The 17,293-nt window shown below is 53.6% G+C and overlaps 1 protein-coding gene across 1 annotated transcript in view; it reads right to left on the reverse strand.

Moving 5' to 3' along the window:
* Positions 1-215: 215 nt before the first annotated feature.
* Positions 216-17,293, reverse strand: part of CUNH1orf198 (chromosome unknown C1orf198 homolog) — a 33,204-nt gene continuing 16,126 nt past the window's right edge. Inside the window, exons 3-4 of the mRNA XM_035008440.1 lie at positions 6,398-6,946; positions 216-3,173 (exon numbers count right to left, since the gene is read on the reverse strand). Of these exons, the coding sequence (XP_034864331.1) occupies positions 3,117-3,173; positions 6,398-6,946 (606 nt within the window). The 3' untranslated portion in view covers positions 216-3,116. The remainder of the gene's footprint in view (positions 3,174-6,397; positions 6,947-17,293) is intronic.

Consider the following 17,293-nt stretch of genomic DNA (forward strand, 5'->3'; position numbering starts at 1 on the left):
CAGGATCCATCCCACCCCTTCTGCTGGGGCCCCGTGCACCTGGGCCCCCCCCCCCCCACAAACCTGCATGGGGCACCGAGTCAGGCCCACGCACAGCGGGCTTCCAGAAGGTTTCACACTTGCTTAACTAGTACAAATCCCTCTCCTCTGTGCTCAACAGCAATCATCCTGATGGGCTTCCCAACTCCAGTAGAGGCCCCAAATAGACACACCTAGCATATTTTAAATGGCTTTATTAAAGGCTATTAATATAAAATACAACCAAGTTACAAGTCGTCAGTAAGAATGTTTCTTTTTTTTTTTTGAAAACATGTATCAAAGAAAGGGAGGCGCAAAGAAAGGGAGGTGGCTCTGACATCCCCGTGGGGTGCTCAGCAAGAGCTGGATGACAGAGCCCAGCCATCCCCAAGGGGGCAGCACTCCCAAACCGAGAGAGCGGGGTAGGGACCCCCCAAGGCAAAGAGTTGAAACTGGTTTCTGACTTCCTGGGGGACAGTTTGCAAAACACAGTCACCCAAAGCAAAACACTAAATCCTTGAGCTGAATCCCAGGTGCACAGAACGGGGGTGGGGTAGGGGAGACCCCCAAAACCAAATACAGGCTTCAGTTGAAAAGTGTGTATTTTTATTGAAAAGTGTGTATTTTTTAAAATAATAAATACAAACTTCTGGTTCTAGAAACTACCCTGATACATGGCGGGGGGGGGGGGGGGGGGGGGAGGGGGGGGGGAAACCCAAAGAGATTCATTTGTCCGTACTTAGACACACTGAACACAGGCTCCCCAGAGGGCAGGGCCAGAACCACCTTTACACGGACCTCGGGGTGAAGAGGATCTGCTGGTCAGGCGGGATGGACACCCACCAGCCTGTGTCCTTCAGGCCTTCACTTCTCTCTCGCACAGCCCCTTACTTCTAAAAGCAGGGCCAAGCAACATGATTCTAGGATTTCCCAAGTTTTGACTTTACATTTAATCTCAGGAGGCCGTCGGTTACGAAACTTTAAACGCTGTCCTGAGAGATAACCGAACACCTCTAGGGGAGGATCCCAGGTGCACCAGGGGAGGCAGAGACTTTCAACCATCCCCACACCGCCTCAGCTCCCAGAACAACATGAAAGGAATAACTGGGCTTTATGAGAAAGTCGGCAAGAAATGAGAACCATCTCCCCGGACAACAGGCAGATCACCTTGGGCTAACTGTTCCCGGATGTAGTTCAGTCCTCCCTGCTACCTCAGCACCAAGGAATACAAACTCACACCTGTACACCTCTCTCTCCTTTAAGGACCCCTGTTTTCAAGCATGGGTTCTAAAACAGCCCACTGCCCTCCAGGCTAGAAGTGGAGGCGGGTGGTAAGCCAGGCTCGGAGGCTCAGCGGCAGACCTGAGGGGCCGGCACCTTGCTGTGCTATTTCAGCTGGGATTGCCCTTTTCCCTCCCCACCATGCTAGAAACCTTTTTTCCCTGGCATGTGTCAACTATCTTTAAATGGTACAAGAAGAACCTATATTTGCCATAATACCGTCAGTCACCAAAGCAGGAAGGTCATATCCACCACCCTAAGGGGCCAAATGAGGTTTAGGGACATAATGCAATTGGCAGAAACCAAATCAAAAGTTGGCTAGGCCACAACTTTGGCAGAAACGTTCTCGGGAAAAAAAAAAAAAAAAGTTGCCATGTGCTTTACCTTGGAGCCAGATAAGATACTCTGGAAATCACTTAAGGTCGTACGAAACAGAAATGCATTTCTAAAAAGACACACTTTGATATTGAAACCAGGCGCTCACTGGTCTGACTCACAGGGGTTAAGGCTTCGGGTGAGGAGAACACAGTGAGAGGCAATGTGTAGATAACACACGGGCATGTCCGGCAGGCTCACGCAGCTCAGGGCCACGGGTCAGGGCCCAGGCTTCCCAGGCTAAGGCCCATGCTCCTCCTCGCCCTGCCCCACACACCTCGGGGGCTTGGGCCACCTTGCTCCCCTGGGCAGCTGCAGAGTGGGCAGCCAAGTCTCGCTCCAGGACATGCCACTGCTATGACCACAAAGGTCTCCAGGGGGCGCTGCGGGGCGCTGCAGAAACTTGACTCTTCCACTTCTGCTGGTGGTCAGGAAGGCGGAGGGAGATCCATCCGGAGAGTTTGACCAGTTCTCGGGATGAAGGCCGTCCACTGCCCCTCCCAGTCTCCTGCTGGGAGGTTCTAGCACAACTAATCAGAAGAGCCCCGTCCTCCAACACCTGCCATCCGCCCTTACTCCTGCAGATAGATGCCCCGGACAGGAAACACCCACCAGGCCACATAAGTAGCAAAGAACTTCCAAAAAGAAACCAGTACACACCCAAGGAAAGTGGTAGCCCTACAACGTCTATATCTAGATACAAAATAATGAAAAGTTAATACAAAACTTTTAAAACATGCAACTCTTCTTAAACAATGATGAATAGTTTGAATATGTATCAGGGCAGCTGAAAGAGCATCTCTGCTATGTGCCAACAGTCTGTTTCCTGGAAACGTCGTGAGGGTGGAGGGGGGCACACGATGCGAGAAGGGTGGCTTCAGGAAGCCCTGGGCAGCTGGGAACGTTGGGTGGGAATTGGGGGCGGGGGCGAGGGGGGTCATGTTTCTGTGGTCACAGCCAGCCCTCGTGTTGATGTCACTACTGCTGAGGAATCACCAACAGCCACCCAACAAAACCCACTCGATTAATAAAACGGGGAGAGGCTGAAGGAGAAAGAGATGGAAGTCGCTTTTACGTTTTTTGTGACACGATGAGAAACCTCGTTCTCTGAGTGGGGGGAGAACTGGGTGGAACTGGGAACAGAAGCTTTATGTACAAGATCGACGGAATTCCTTAACAGTCTTAAAAAATTCCAAATGCAAAACTTCTGTTATCAAATCATTGAAAATAGCATATATATATCTGGCCTTACCAAAAGAGAAAAATCTGGAAATCTGGACAAGGCAATATTTACCAGTTTCCAAACGATTAAGAAAAAAGTGTACAGAAACCAGGAAAATACACAGGGAAATATTGCCCATTTTATCCTCCTCCACCACACCATTTTGGAAAACACTTAGCGGTTCTTGGTTTTAATATTTTTTTTTTTGGTCTAATACATTTTACCAGTTGTCCAGAAAATCAAATCCTGTCTTCAAGAAGACATTACTTGAGGTGACCTGTAGAAGAGACATAAACACCAAAGTAAGACATGGATTTCTTTCTTTCTTCTTTTTTTTTTTTCAGTTACGCATAATCTAAAAACAGCATCTCATTTAAATTGACCCAAATGAAATCGCTCGCTTCCATGTCGGAGGCTCTCTGACCTCAATTTGCCTCAGTGCTTGGAACCAGAAAATGAAAGAAACTTCAACGTGAGCCACACTCTGCCAGCATCCGGCGCTTTCCCCCGCTCTGTCCCCAGGCAAGTCTGCAAGCAGCTCACAGAGAAAAGGAAACAAATGTATCTTTTCTATGTGTGCACGGACAGGCGTGCTGAAACGCAGTCATCACGGAAGAAGAGGACAAAGGACAAAGTCTTTCTGCGGCTCTCTCACACGAGCACGCGCATCCACCTGGCGCATCCACCTGCCCGGCTGCAGCCTTCGGGACGGATGCTCTGACGCCCCGCCCTCCACGGAGCTGGCAAAGGGCAAAAACACTTCCGTGGAGATGATGACACCCACAGACTAAAGCAGGTTCCCTCGAAGCTGGTGAGCCAAAACAGGAAAACCCAAAGTCAGGCAAGCGGTCCTCTCTCTGCTTTTCTACGGGTTTCTTCAATGAGGCTGGCATTTCGCTCTGCTCTGCACCCAGATATCTGTTCATGTGCTCTGACTGCCCACTCTCCTACACACACTTGCCTGTGTCTCTTTACAATTATGTAACAGCATCCTTCAGAGGAAGACCCAGGTGCCAAGTATCAGAGAAAGATCACTAGGGAGGCTCATCGGTGAGCCTAGCAGGTAAGAAGGAGCAGGTGGGCGGCAAGGTTAGAGACACGGAAGAGAGCAAAGACACGGGGCACGGGGCTACCGCGGGCAGGACAGGGAGGCGCCGAGGACAGGCTGGAAAGCTGAGGGGCCGCTGATGGAGGGCAGATGGAGCTCCTGGCACAGGGCTCCCCTTCTTCAGCAGGACAACTCACAAGGTCATCTGCTGGGAGAGGAGTGGAAGCACCTGGAACCCCATTCCAGGACGCCCAGACGATGACCACAGCTCAACAACACAAAACTCAACTGTTAAAACTGGACAAGGGATCCAAACAGACATTTCTCCAAAAAAGATGTACAAGTGGTCGATAAACAATATGAAAAGACAGTCAACATCCCTAACCACTGGAGACCGGCAAATCGAAACCGCGATGAGACCTAAGGTACCGTCTCGCAGCCATTAGGATGGCTGTGATCAAAGAAGAAAGAAAACCAGAGTTGGCAGGATGTGGAGAAACTGGCCCTCTCGCGCGCAGCTGAGGGAACGTAAAATGGAAACAGTATGGCGGTTCCTCAAAAAGTTAGACACAGAATCACCATGGGATGCATCCGTTCCTCTGCCGGCTGCATACCCCCAAGAACGGAAAGCAGGGACCCAAACAGATATCTGTAGAGCCGTGCTCACAGCAGCATTGTTCACAGTAGCTGAGAAGTGGAAGTCACCCACGTGGCCATCAACAGATGGGCGGATAAACGAAATGTGGTAAATCCATACAGTGGAGTATTATTCAGCCTCAAAAAGGAAGGAAATTCTGCCACATGCTACCAGTGGGTGAACCCTGAGGACATTAAGCTGAGTGAGATAAGCCAGACACAGAAAGATGGAGACCTGTAGGATTCTACTTATATGAGATATTAAGAGTGTTAAATTCACAGAGATAACAAGTAGGATGGTGGCTGCCAGGGGTGGGGGGGAGAACAGGGAGTTGTTTAATGGGTATAGATTTCATTTTTCAAGATGAAAGAGTGCTATAGATGGATGGTGGTGATGGCTGCATAACACTGTGAACGGATCTAATACCACAGGGCTGTATACTCAATATGGCGGCACATTTTATGTTATGTATATTTAACCACAATACACACTTTTTAAAGTATGTGTTAAAAGGAAAAAAAAAAAAGGACAACTAAAGAGTCTGGATGGTGCTACCGTGGAGAAAACCAGCAAGGCACACACAGAGGAGTGTGGGGGGTGCGGAGTACCCCTCAAGTGTGCCTGCCTGCCTTGCCAATAGGTAACTTCCCCAGGCTCCAAAACCCAGACCCAAACCTAAAGACCCCATTTTTCCTCCCTCTGGCCATCCTCTTTTGTGAGCAGGTGGCCCCTTTCCATCCCTCCTTCCCTCCCCGCCTCGGGACTCATCACTCCCACCCATGCAGAAAATGGCTGAATGTCAGGAAGCATTCAGGGAAGTGCCGTCCAACTCTAAGATGGACCTTGTTTACGTTCTCACCCAGGTGCAAGAGCGATCCACGATCTCCCCCAGAAATGGTGCTCAGACATGCCTATATCCAAACTACTGCTTTGTTCATCATAAAGCAATGTCTCAAAACCAAGGCCTCCCTCTGAACCATAATGACTTTGGACTGGTTTATTTTATTTTGTTTTCGTGCAATCCTCCAACACTGGATCCATTTAAATTCATTACCAAACATTTTGTTTTCTTTTCACTGTCTTAGTCTCTTAAGCAATGCAGACCAACTGGCACAGACGATGGTCGAGGCTCCCACAAAGAAATGGGAAAGCACTCAGAAGCCATTCACCCTATTCTCCTGCACCGTCCCTTTCTTCAGGATGCATTCCTCTTCACCCAGTGAACATTTCAGATCTTTCTTTTGCTTCCCCCCCAAAAGAATTCCTTTCTTAGGATTCCTCCCAGACACGTAACGCTATCCTGTTTGGAAACGAGTAGCTGCCAATCACTCCTTGAAGCCAGAGTCTCCTGTGGTCCCTGAGAACGAGCATGGCTGCTCTTGGTGGAGGCTTGGCGGTTCTGCCTGCTTCCTTCCTCCCCAACACCCCAGCCCGAATTTACAGACCCGTCAGTTGAGTGGGCATCCAAATCCCTCCCACATTGCCCTCTCCCTGCGAGTTCCTGCGCTCACTGCCCCGCTGCCAGCCCTCGCTTACCTGCCCTCACACACCTGGGGAAGGGCAGCGGGCATCTGCGACATCTACGTGTAACAGGCAAACAAGTCATGGCACTGAGACAGAACCATGAGACGTTTCTCCTTGCACACGTGTCAGTCGCTGAGCTGGGGAACAACCCAGCTCTCCTGATCCCCAAAGTCCCCCCAAGGAATGGGCAAGAGAAAGAAGGGGAAGGAGGAGAAGAAAGCGAGGGCATCTGTGGCCCACCCATCTTGTGGGAGGTCTCCCCGGGTCACTCCTGGAGGGAGGGGCCACCCACCTGTGTTGGCATGGGTTCCGAGAACAGAGCATCCTCCACATCCTCCACGTCCTCCTGCCGGTCCTCGGGAGAGGGCAGCTTCCCCACGGGCTCGGACGGGGTGGCTTCCTTCACCGTGCTGGTGCAGGCCTGGACAGGCTGGGGTCTCTCGTGCTCGACGCTGACACAGGGAAGGATGCGCTGCTCCTGGCGGAGGGTGCTGGGCCTTTCCACCTTGGCCTCCCTGTCCTTCAGGGCAGGGTCCTGCCGATAACAGGCAGGCAGGACCTTTTCACCTTTCTCCATGGACTTGATCTGGCTGGGGGTCAGCGACTGGAACTCAGCCTCGGGCCCCTCTCCCCGGGACCGCTCTGCATTGATCTTCCAGAAGGAAGCTTCCTCTTCCTTCCGGGCAGGACCCAGGGCGTCGAGGCTGGAGGACTTGCTGCCCTGGGAAGACCGGAGGGCCTGAGAGCCCTGGGAGGCTTTCAACAGCTGTCTCGGCTCGCTGGCTGTGCTGCTGGCTGGCTCTTGGATGGATAAAGAGCAGACACTGAACTCCATCTGACTCTACAGCAGGGACACAGAGGAGCAAAGAACAAGCATTACAATCCACCGTCACGGGCGTGCAGCTCACACCTCCGCCCGCCTGACAACAGTAACGCTGGTTGTCGTCCATTTGCTGCAACTTTCTGTCCTGAGGGCTTTTCTTCAGGATGGCGGTCCACGCACCCACCACGGCAGAAGCTCAGACACCAAGGCCCTGCCACACTCCAGGCCACCAGCAGTGCAGAGACTTGGACTCGCTGAGGACTCCGGCCTCTGCCTGGTGAGCAGAGCACCCGCCTATCTCCTCAAGAGTGAATCCAGCACCCTCCAGAGGAGGGGCTGTCTGGCGGTGACCACCCTCCCTGGAAGGTGACGAAGAAGGTGCACGGCTCCGCACAACACCGCCCCGCAGCGAGGGTCAGCACCCAGCCCCAGCACCCAGGCCCATCGCTCCCCACCTACAGCGGCGGGTGGTGGACAAGGGTGAATGAAGCCGACAGAGCCTGAGCCTGTTTCCTGGACTAAACAGCCGCGGAGACCCGACCCACCCACCCCTGCCGGACACGCCATCTTCACAGCTGCTACCGACTGCGTGTCTGTGTGACGCTCAAATTCGCACGTGGAAGCCCTACCTCCCGGAGTGAGGTACAAGGAGGTGGGGCCTCTGGGAGGGGATCAGGTCATGACAGTGGGGCCGCCAGGATGGGATTAGTGTCCTTATAAGAGACACAGGAGCAGTGATCTCTCTCCCACCATCCAAGAACATGGTCAGCGGGAGGCCGCCTGCAGCTGGGAACCCCAGCACCCTGACCCTCCAGCCTGCACAACTGTGAGAAATGAATGTCTGTTGTTTAAGCCCCAGTCTGTGGTCTTTGTTACGGCAGCACAGGCTGAGCAAGACGGTGTGTCATGCGGAGGGGTACTCGGGGGGACGCTCCCACTCAGTAGTGTTCTGCAGCTCTGACCTTGATCCCGGGCCTGAAGCCCGGATGCCGTCCCCCACGGGAGACCGCGGGCCCTGAGGCCAGCGCATGACCCACACCGCGCCTGAGTGTCCCAGAAATGCTTTGCTCGATCCGAGGCTGCTCAGCGCAGTGACCTCCAAGAAGACCAGCTCTGTGCTGTGCTGGAGGACACATCGGGACAGGGAAGGACACCTCGGTCCCTGCTCCAGCGCAGAGCTCTGCACGGCAAGCGACGCGTGGCCTCAACCATTTCTACAATCCCTCTTGAATGTTCCTCTCCTCCTACTTCTCCCTCAGACCCCCTTCTTCTTCTTCTTTTTTAAATAAAAGTAGGGCGCCTGGGTGGCTCAGTTGGTTAAGCGACTGCCTTCGGCTCAGGTCATGATCCTGGAGTCCTGGGATCGAGTCCCGCATCGGGCTCCCTGCTCAGCTGGGGGTCTGCTTCTCCCCCTGATCCTCTTCCCTCTCGTGCTCTCATTCTCTCTCTCAAATAAATAAATAAATAAAATCTTTTAAATAAATAAATAAATAAAAGTAATAAAACTACGATTCAGAGAGTTTGGAAATTAGAAAAGAAGTCGTTCATAAGCTTTCCTTCTTCCATAACCACTACCTTTGTATTTTTGTGTCACTGTTTTCATATATTTATTTTACGAGGTTGCGATTCTGTTAGGCATATAATTTGGAGTAATGTTGGGGGGCCTCGGTGGTGTAGTTGGTCGAGCATCTGACCCTTGATTTTGGCTCAGGTCATGATCCTAGGGATCCAGGCCTGTGTCTGGCTCCACACTGAGCATGGAGTCTGCTCAAGATTCTCTCTCTCCCTCTGCCCCTCCTGCCCCCTTCTCCCCTCTCTTAAAGAACCAAATAAATCAGTAATTTGGGGTATTGTTTTTTCACTTAATCATAAGCACCATCCATGGTGCTACGTGGTCTTTAGAACAATCATCTGTCCTGGGTACAAGCTAGTTCATCGAGCAGCTGGCCCATCAGCTCCTTAACCCATCATCTTCCTAACAAATAACCGGCTGCTTCTACCCTGTGCTGTTCTAATTAAGGCTGCCGCCACCATCTTCATGCATACAGCTCTTCCCCGTGTGGAACTAATTTCTTCAGATACCCTTCCAGAAATGAAATATCAAAATGCAAAGTTTAAAACCTTTCCTTTTTTATGGTTCTAGATGCACACTAGCCGATCTGTTCTCCAGGGCTGCCCCATTTTCTAACACCACCAGAGATATAGCAGACTGTTTAAAAACTGTGCTAACTTAATATACAAGACATGGTTCTTTATGACTTTAATGCATATTCCTTCGCTCCGTTTTACACAGAGCACTCGCCCAGACTCACTGATGGGCAAAGATGTGTTTGTTAGGGGAGGATGAAAACATGGCTTTTCCCGAGCAAACTGCAGGCCCTGAACCCAGAGAGCAGGACGTGCTCTCTGCCTGAGACTTCTCCTAAAGCCTGGACCCTGACGACTGGAGGTCTCTCCTCAAGGCTCAGAAGACAGGATGGGATGGGAGCACGAGACACTAAGTTCAAGTCCCAGGCACAGGCTGCTCGCTGTTGTAAAGAGAACCCGAGGGAGAAGACATCATAGGTCCGGCTCCGCGGACCGTGGCATCCTGAGTGCATCTCACGCATCGGGCACTTTCCCTTGCTGCTGGGCCAGGTTTTATAAAAAATGTTCGCTCTTACAAATGAGGAAATGGAGATCTGGAGCAATCCGAGCAAACTGTCCTAGGTCACTAGCCCATTAGATGCAGCTGTATTTCCATTGGATCCAGTGATTCCAGGCCTGAAGCTGTGCTGGGCATCAGGCCACATATAAAAGCCACTGGCCACCAGGGACGACATCCACATAAACACCGGAACGTCCTGTACATGGCAGGATTTGGATAAGTACGTTAATGATCTAATTTGTTTTTAAAGGACTGTTTCTGAATGAGCCACTCTCAGTACTCTGTATATTTCCAGATTCCACAACAGAATACAGGGGGACTGCAAGCATGAGAGATGATGCTTTCCTTAAATAAGCAAGTTGCTAAAGATACCACGGAAGTGGAGACCAAGGCTTAAAAGAGAGCTGACTTTGATCTGGAAATTGCAATGTAAGGAAGGCACTTAAAACTGAGCACTTAGTCAAGCCCCAGCTTTTTTAGGATCAGCAATTTCTCCAGTGGGATCTCTGCTCAGAAGCCTCCGGAAGGCCAGGCTGAGCACTTGTGGACGTGGAGGGCAGCCACGGACTGAGCCAGGGATGCTGCGGAGAGGCGGCGGTCCCAGTGGTTCCCAGACTGCTTGGGGCATCACTGGCAGAGCCCCCAAGCAGCACTGGCCGGACGCGACAGCCTTGAACAGACCAAAACCATGGAGGCCGTGCCTCGGCTCCTTGGGTAATCGGAGGCCATGTGGCACTCCTCAGGGGACAGTGTCATCTGGTCAGAAGAGACGGCTATGCTGACATTAGCGGCTGCTTGGTTTGGGGGTTTGGGGGCGAAATGGGGAAAACAACTTTACAGAGGAAAAAAACCTTCTAGCACATTTGCTTCCAAGCCTTTTTTCCTGGGTATATGTTGTTTTTAATTTTGCAAAGAAAACAGGACTACACTCTCCTAAAAAACAGTCCTCCCTGATCAATGGCGTGGGGGCCGGGTCTTCACCCAGCACGGAAAGGCTCCTTGTTTGTATTTCAAACCCACACCTGTTGGGAATGGGCAGGGCGGAAAAGAGGAAAGGAGCAAAGGCCCCCCCCGCCTCCCCAAGTCTAGACCTCATCTCACTCGGCTCCAAAACTCCAGGGACTCCGGCGAGACCAGAGCGGAGCGGGGTGTAGGGGAGAACACGTCCGTTCCTCCCAGGACCGGGTCCCTCTCCGGGGTTGCGCATCCTGCCCTGGGGGTTAGCTGCCAATGGGGCTCCGAGACAGAGGGAACAGTGCCTCCGGACTCCAACGTCGTGCAGTTGGGCTGTTGCCAGACACCCAACCAAGACACGGACGGGCACTACCCCCCACCCCTTCCCAAAGCCGTCACCTGCCCTCCAACCTGCTCCTCCTCAGGAAACGCCAAAACCACCCACCAGCTCCCTAACCCTGAACCTGGGCTTTCTTCTTTATTGGTAAAAAGGGGGAAATCACCATCCTGGCCTTGCTAGACTGCCAGGTAGATTAACCAAGCAGATGCCCGTGAGGGTTTGCATCTTAGAGGAGCGCCTGGTGCCCAGTAAGTGCTCAGGAAACACAAGCTCCTCTGCCCTTCTCCTCAGTCCTCCGTGGGGCGTCAGCAGTAGTCCCAGCGGGTCCCCTCCGGGCTCGGGATCCTCCCACGCCTTCCTCTGGTCGCCAGGGGCACGGGCTGCGGTGCCTGTGGCCCCGAGCTGCAGGTAGCGTCTACACCGGAATAGCAGAGCCAGGGGAATGCTACGCGGGAGCCCCCAGGTTCAGTGCCCGGTGTCAGGCCACGGAGTCAGGGCTGCAAAGCTCCCCATGGGTATTACGGCCGAGCCGCTGTCCTGTCCCGTGGTTCTGGGACTGTGGGGACTCCGTCCCCCTCGCCAGCCACCATGTCCATGAAGGTCAGGCCACACCAGAGGCCCTGAGAGACGGGTGTGAGGGGTGCCCTTCTGACTCTGGGAGAGATCAGTGAGCGGGGACGGGGACATCCCTGCCTCGCCAAACCGACAGGTCTAGCGGGGGGCCACTTCTGGACCCTGCAATGAGCACTGCAAAGTGGAAAGACAATGGAGGTCCAGATTCCGTTCTCTCCTTTCTAGAAAAAAGGCTGAAAGCGCTCTTGGGAAGGGAGGTGGTACCAGCCCCGTCCCCCAGCGCTGAGCGACACTGAGCCAGGGCCCAGCAGAAGGGCGCTGTGTGTGAAGGGCCGCAGAGGGGTCAGACAGGAAGTCGGGGTGGGGGGATCCGACTCTGCGGTCTCACGCAACCCTTGAGACGGGAACATGGGGGAGTCATGGCGACAGCCCACCCCAGCGTCCCCGGCACCAGCCAAAGCCCTAGGGCGGATGTGCCAAGCGGGGACTCGGAGTCAGTCACCCCATGTGGGGAACTGGGTCTCAGCTGGCCACGTCCGTTCTAAAAACAGAAAGGCCACAACCGAGCCCAGTATCTATTTTTACACCCCACTCACTGGACAGGAATGTGTAATATTTCAGTAAAGGGGGAGTGCAGGCCGCCAAAACTAACTGTTTGGCTTGGCAGCCTCTGACACATCTAAATTGTTGAGACAAAGCCTGCAGAAACGTTGTCAGGAAATATAATAGTTTACTGGAGCAAATCTGAATAAATCCACAACCCATTTAGCATCTAAGCTCCCCACCTCCTCCTCCAAAGAAGGACGCGAAGGGGAAGATCCGCAAACCTTTTCGAATCACAAAACTTGTAGAAATGACAGCCTGACCGGAAAGACACAGCATGACTTGGCCACCGGACACTGGGAACGTCAGACCCTCCAGGCAAGTGGGGGGCGGCAGGGCCCGGTGGGCTCCCTGCCCCCAATCCCAAGGCACCAGCTCAGACCAGGGGCTAAGTAACATCCTCCTATACTGTTCCCAGGGAGCAAGGGGACCTACAGACACCTGGACGGACACTGCTCGTCCACAGTGCCCGTACGTCGAGCAGAAGGAGCCTGGGGAAAACCCCCCAGAGGCACAACAGGTGGTGGGTTCACAGGGGCCCCAGGGGCCGAGGTTACAAGGTTCAGGGACGAATCGTGGCCTCTGCCCTCCAGGGGCTTCGCTCACGGGGACAACAGTAATGCCGTGTTTTATTGAGGAGGCAGCGTGGGGGCTACAACGCAAGTGATGCACATGGGCTCGGACGCCTAGTCCACACCCCTTGCCTTATGCCTGGATTCCTTCACCTGTAAAACAGGGTTGCAGGGGGGCTCACACGGGGGAGAGCACCAAAGGTGCTCAGCACACATGCGGGCATGGGAGCCACTCACCTCCACTATGATGGGGAAATCTGTAGGAACCTGAGTTTGCAGGAGGTCTGGACAACAGGCTGGACCTTCACAAATGGTTGGGGCGGGGGCTGAGCAAGGGCACTGAGGCAGGAGAGCACAGTGCCTGGGGGACGGGGCTGAGGGGCGTAGGACACAGCAGCAGGAAAGACCCCAGGGGCCAGAGGCACAGGGCTGGGGCTGCTGGGCTGAGGGAACGGACACATCACTCCACAGAGACCTGGGAAAGGTCAGGGCGCCACAGGGATCAGCTCTGGGTCTCGGGAAGGTGAGCTAGGGACAATACAGGGGGTGGGGGTGAGGAGGAGTCAGGCTGTGATGGGGGCACGGGGCGGCTCTGTGTGACTCTGGCTGGCAATGTGGAGGGACAGCCAAGCAGAGCCACAGTTTGGAAGCCAGGGCCTCCCCCATGCACAGAACATCCCGACTGAATGCCCTTCTGTCCCCCCACGGGCAGGAGCCACCCGCAAGCCGGGCAGACCCGAGCTCCACTCTCTCTCCGTCGACTCAAGCTGCCTGCCAGTTACTGTCTTCTCTGAGCCCCTACCCGAATCCTGACCCACAGCAGGACCAGTAACACCGGCTCCCGGGGCTGGAAGAATTCAACGTGTGTGCCGATGCCTGACTCAGGGCATAGCGCACAGGAGGTGTGATGTCGTTCATTGATCTTTCAAAACTTTAGCACAAAGGCTCATAAGTGCTTACTCTTCTTCCCAAGGAAGGGGCTGGAAGGGGCTGGGAGGCCTCCCTACTCTGGGAATGGTCTATATTGGTCCTCAGAGACCTTGTGATATGAAAGGAATCAAGGGACCGATCCCCACCAGCCAACTTACCATCCCCAAATAGGCAGTGCACACTGGGAGGAGGACAAGATGGACAGAAAGAAGCCAGACAGCCCAGGCAAGGAAAGGGGAGGCACAGTTCGGGGGGAGAGTGTCCCTAGAGCCCAGTGACCCAGCAAGAGCCAGGGCCTGACCTACCTCTGCAGGCATCTCCTCTAAATTCCCCAGCCCAGACCCACTGGGGAATTTCAAGAATCCTCTCTGCTCCCTGCCTCCCTCTCTGGAGCATTCCAAGTGCTGAGTTTTTTCCTCTTGAAACATCAGTAGCATGAAAGGAATCCACCGTGGGGCCCACAGGCACCCCCACCCCCAGCTCACCCACCAAGCTGATAGATGAGTGGGAAAGATGACCACCACTCCCCCCCAGCTAGGGTAGGCGGCTGTCCCTCTGAGCCTCCCTCCCGTGATGGAAGAGGGCAGAGAGACAGGGCTCTGGGCAGGTCAGCCTCAGATGGAGGGGACCTAGGCGGAGAGGGACGGGCTGGAAGACGAAGCAGGATTCGGAGAAGTGGGTGAACGGCTGTTACAGAGCCCTCGGGGGCTCTCCTGATCAGAGCTGCGTCTCGCTGGGGCAGTGGCCTCAGGTCCCAAGCACAGTGCCAGCTCATTGTCTGTAGGTGGGACCACCGTGAGCTGGCCTAAAGGAAGGAGCCCACACAGAGGTACAAGAATCAGCCAAGAACCCCCAAATCCCTGGCATTCGTGGTTCTGCCAACAGTCATGACCTTGGGTCAGGCGTACCCTGGCCTCAGTTGATCTCTCGGGGGCTAAGAAGTCAGAGCAGAGGAAGAGCTCGGCACTTAGCGAGCATGCACTGAACGTCTGATGAACTGGGAGCATCCGGCTGGCTCAGCGGGTTGAGCGTCTGACTCTTGATGTCGGCTAAGGTCATGATCTCAGGGTCGTGGGATCGACCCCCATGGTGGGCTTTGCATTCAGCAGGGAGCCTGCTTCCTCACCTCCCCTGGCCTCTGCCCTTCCCTCTGCTCAAGCGCGTGCGTGCTCTCTCTCTAAAATAAATAAATCTTGGAAGGAAGGGAGGGAGGGAGGAAAGACGGTTGAACTGAATAGACAGAGGAAGGCAGGACCTTGTATCTACCAACACGTGTATACACACATGTTACGGGAACGGGGGGAAAATGACAGAAGGAATGTGTTGCTAAAGCTTTTCTCCTGCATGAGTTCTGCCACCAAAGGAAGCCATCCACTCACTGGACTGTTTTTTGAGTGCAGAAGTGTTTACTCATCTCTGAGCCTTAAGCAGAATGTCTGACAAAGACTAGATGTGTAATAAATGTCCTCTGAATTTCTGAAAAATCAATGAATGATGTCACAGAGACTGGAGAACGGAGGCTGCCAGGGGCTGGGGGAGGGAAGACGGGCTGCTTAAAGGGGACAGAGTTTCACTTTTGCAAGACGAAGCGTTCTGTGGCTAGAGGGTGGTGATAGTTGTACAACAGTGTGAGTGTACTTAATGCCACGGAACTGTCCACCAAAAAATGGCTAAGATGGTAAATGTTCTGTGTAATTTACAATTAAAAATTAAAAATTAAAAAATAGACAATGGATCAGTAACTGAATGAAAGGACCCAGTGTCACAGCTGCCAGGGTATAAAATCCTAGCTGGAAAATGCCTACGACATGTCAACTACACTCAAATTCAAAAACTGTTTAAATAAATAAACCGCTACAAATTCTCTGCAACTCACCATCAAGAGCTGCGATCTATTTCCTCACACCTTGAATGCAGGCTGGACCGTGCCTCGATATGGCCAGCAGAACAAAGCAGAGGGACACAGGGCGATCTCCCAGCCTAAGCCTCAGGAGGCCCTGCAGGATTCTGCCCTCGCCCCAGGGGACTCCCCCACCACCACATGAAGCAGCGCAGGCTGGCTCGCTGGCAACGCGGGGCCCCGCCGACAGCCAGCACCAGCTGCACACAGAAGGGAGGTTATCCTAGAGCTGCCAGCTCCCACCAGACGCCGTCGGATGACAGGTGAGCCATCCCAGCCAAGGCCAACGGAAGAATAGCTGCTGAGCCCCAGAATCATGAAGCTGTGGGGTGGTCTGTTATGCATCAACAGATAATCGACAGAGAGGAGAAGGCGTCAAATGGGGGACAGCAAGAATCCGCCTGAGCCCCAAATCCTGCACCTGGAGATCAGGGCCGCCCCGCCCTGCCTAAAGCCACCTCCTGTTTGCAGCTCTCCAAAGAGGTTCTCACCAGTCTGGAGGTCCTCGGGCAGACTGTGACAGAGCCAGGGAGGCAGGGCACTCTGAGTCACGGCTGGGGAGGTGAGCGGTGGTTCCTTCTAGAACTCGACCTTGACTTGTGAAGACAAGAGTAGGGACAAGCCTCTCTGCTCTCTGGAATGCTATTTTGCCTCTACAAGGTTCTAACTCTCAACTACATAAGTCCGACCTCAAGAGATCAACCTAAAAGGTGAGGACCCCAAGTGAGCCCGCCAGTTGGTGAAGTAAGTTGGTTCTCTGCTAAGTAGGCAACACCTATTACCTTCTGGAGGCTTCTCAACTGACCCAGTTCCTAAGGGATGCGGCTCGCAACTGTGGACACTTAGCGCCAGCACAGGTGTGATCCTTGATCCTGTTAGCTGTCCTTGTTCTCGAGACACCTGTGCCCAAGGCTGGCCCCAAGTGGCTGAGCCCCGTCTCGGCACCCACTGCCCATCCTTGTCCCAGAATGTCATCTGCAGAAAGTTAATAATAGATGGAATGTCCCATCTCACAAATAGCAGCTCCAGGAACATTTCACAAGATAAATTCTTAATAGAGCAGATATTCTCATGGGGCACAAGATGGATTTAGGGCTTAGAACGTTCTAACTCTTTTGACCTCTGTGGCTTTATCGCTGTGATACCATCAAACAGAGGACCCAGTCCAGGAAAATCTGTGCCACTTTCTGGAACACTGCATCCCAGCCTGTTCGGTCCCAACCTGCAGAGGGTCTATCTGCCTCTTACCACTAGGGATCACCTGCAGGGTCAGTGCTTCTCAGTTACCCCCGGCAGCCCATCTAAGAAGCCTGAGGCCCCTGCTGACTGCCAGCATGCTGACGTTCTCTCTACCCACCCACAGCTTCCCTTCCGGGGTGGCTAAATGGGTGATGGGGGGGGTCCTTGTTGGTTGTAGGGGTTCCTATATTTCCTTGATATCCTTCAGCAGCAACCAGATCCTTAGAGAGACCCCAGCTTCCAGGCACACCATTTCGCTCACCCTGCCCTCTGCACAGACCCAGATAAAAAATGACACACGCACAACGAGGTGCTTGCATCTTCACTGTAGGGTGTTCAGGACCCCACGTGATGGCACACTGGAGGCAGGAGGAATCCGTGCCCGCCAGATGAACACGTGCATCTGCATTAATGCCACGTTCTCTCAAAGCCACCTCCCGGCTCTCCCATGAGGACCATGTCATGCCCTTCCCCGTCCCCAGGACAGCTCGGGTCACTTGGTGCCATCAGCAGTTACTCACCAAGCGCGGCCCTCATCCATCCTAACCTTGTCAAATATTTCATTTTAAGACAAAGGCCCCCATGTGAGGGTGTCTCAGGTGTCTTG

This window comes from Mirounga leonina, unplaced genomic scaffold (genome assembly GCF_011800145.1).
Source record: "Mirounga leonina isolate KUSES-001 unplaced genomic scaffold, KU_Mleo_1.0 Mir_152, whole genome shotgun sequence".
Lineage (NCBI taxonomy): Eukaryota > Metazoa > Chordata > Mammalia > Carnivora > Phocidae > Mirounga > Mirounga leonina.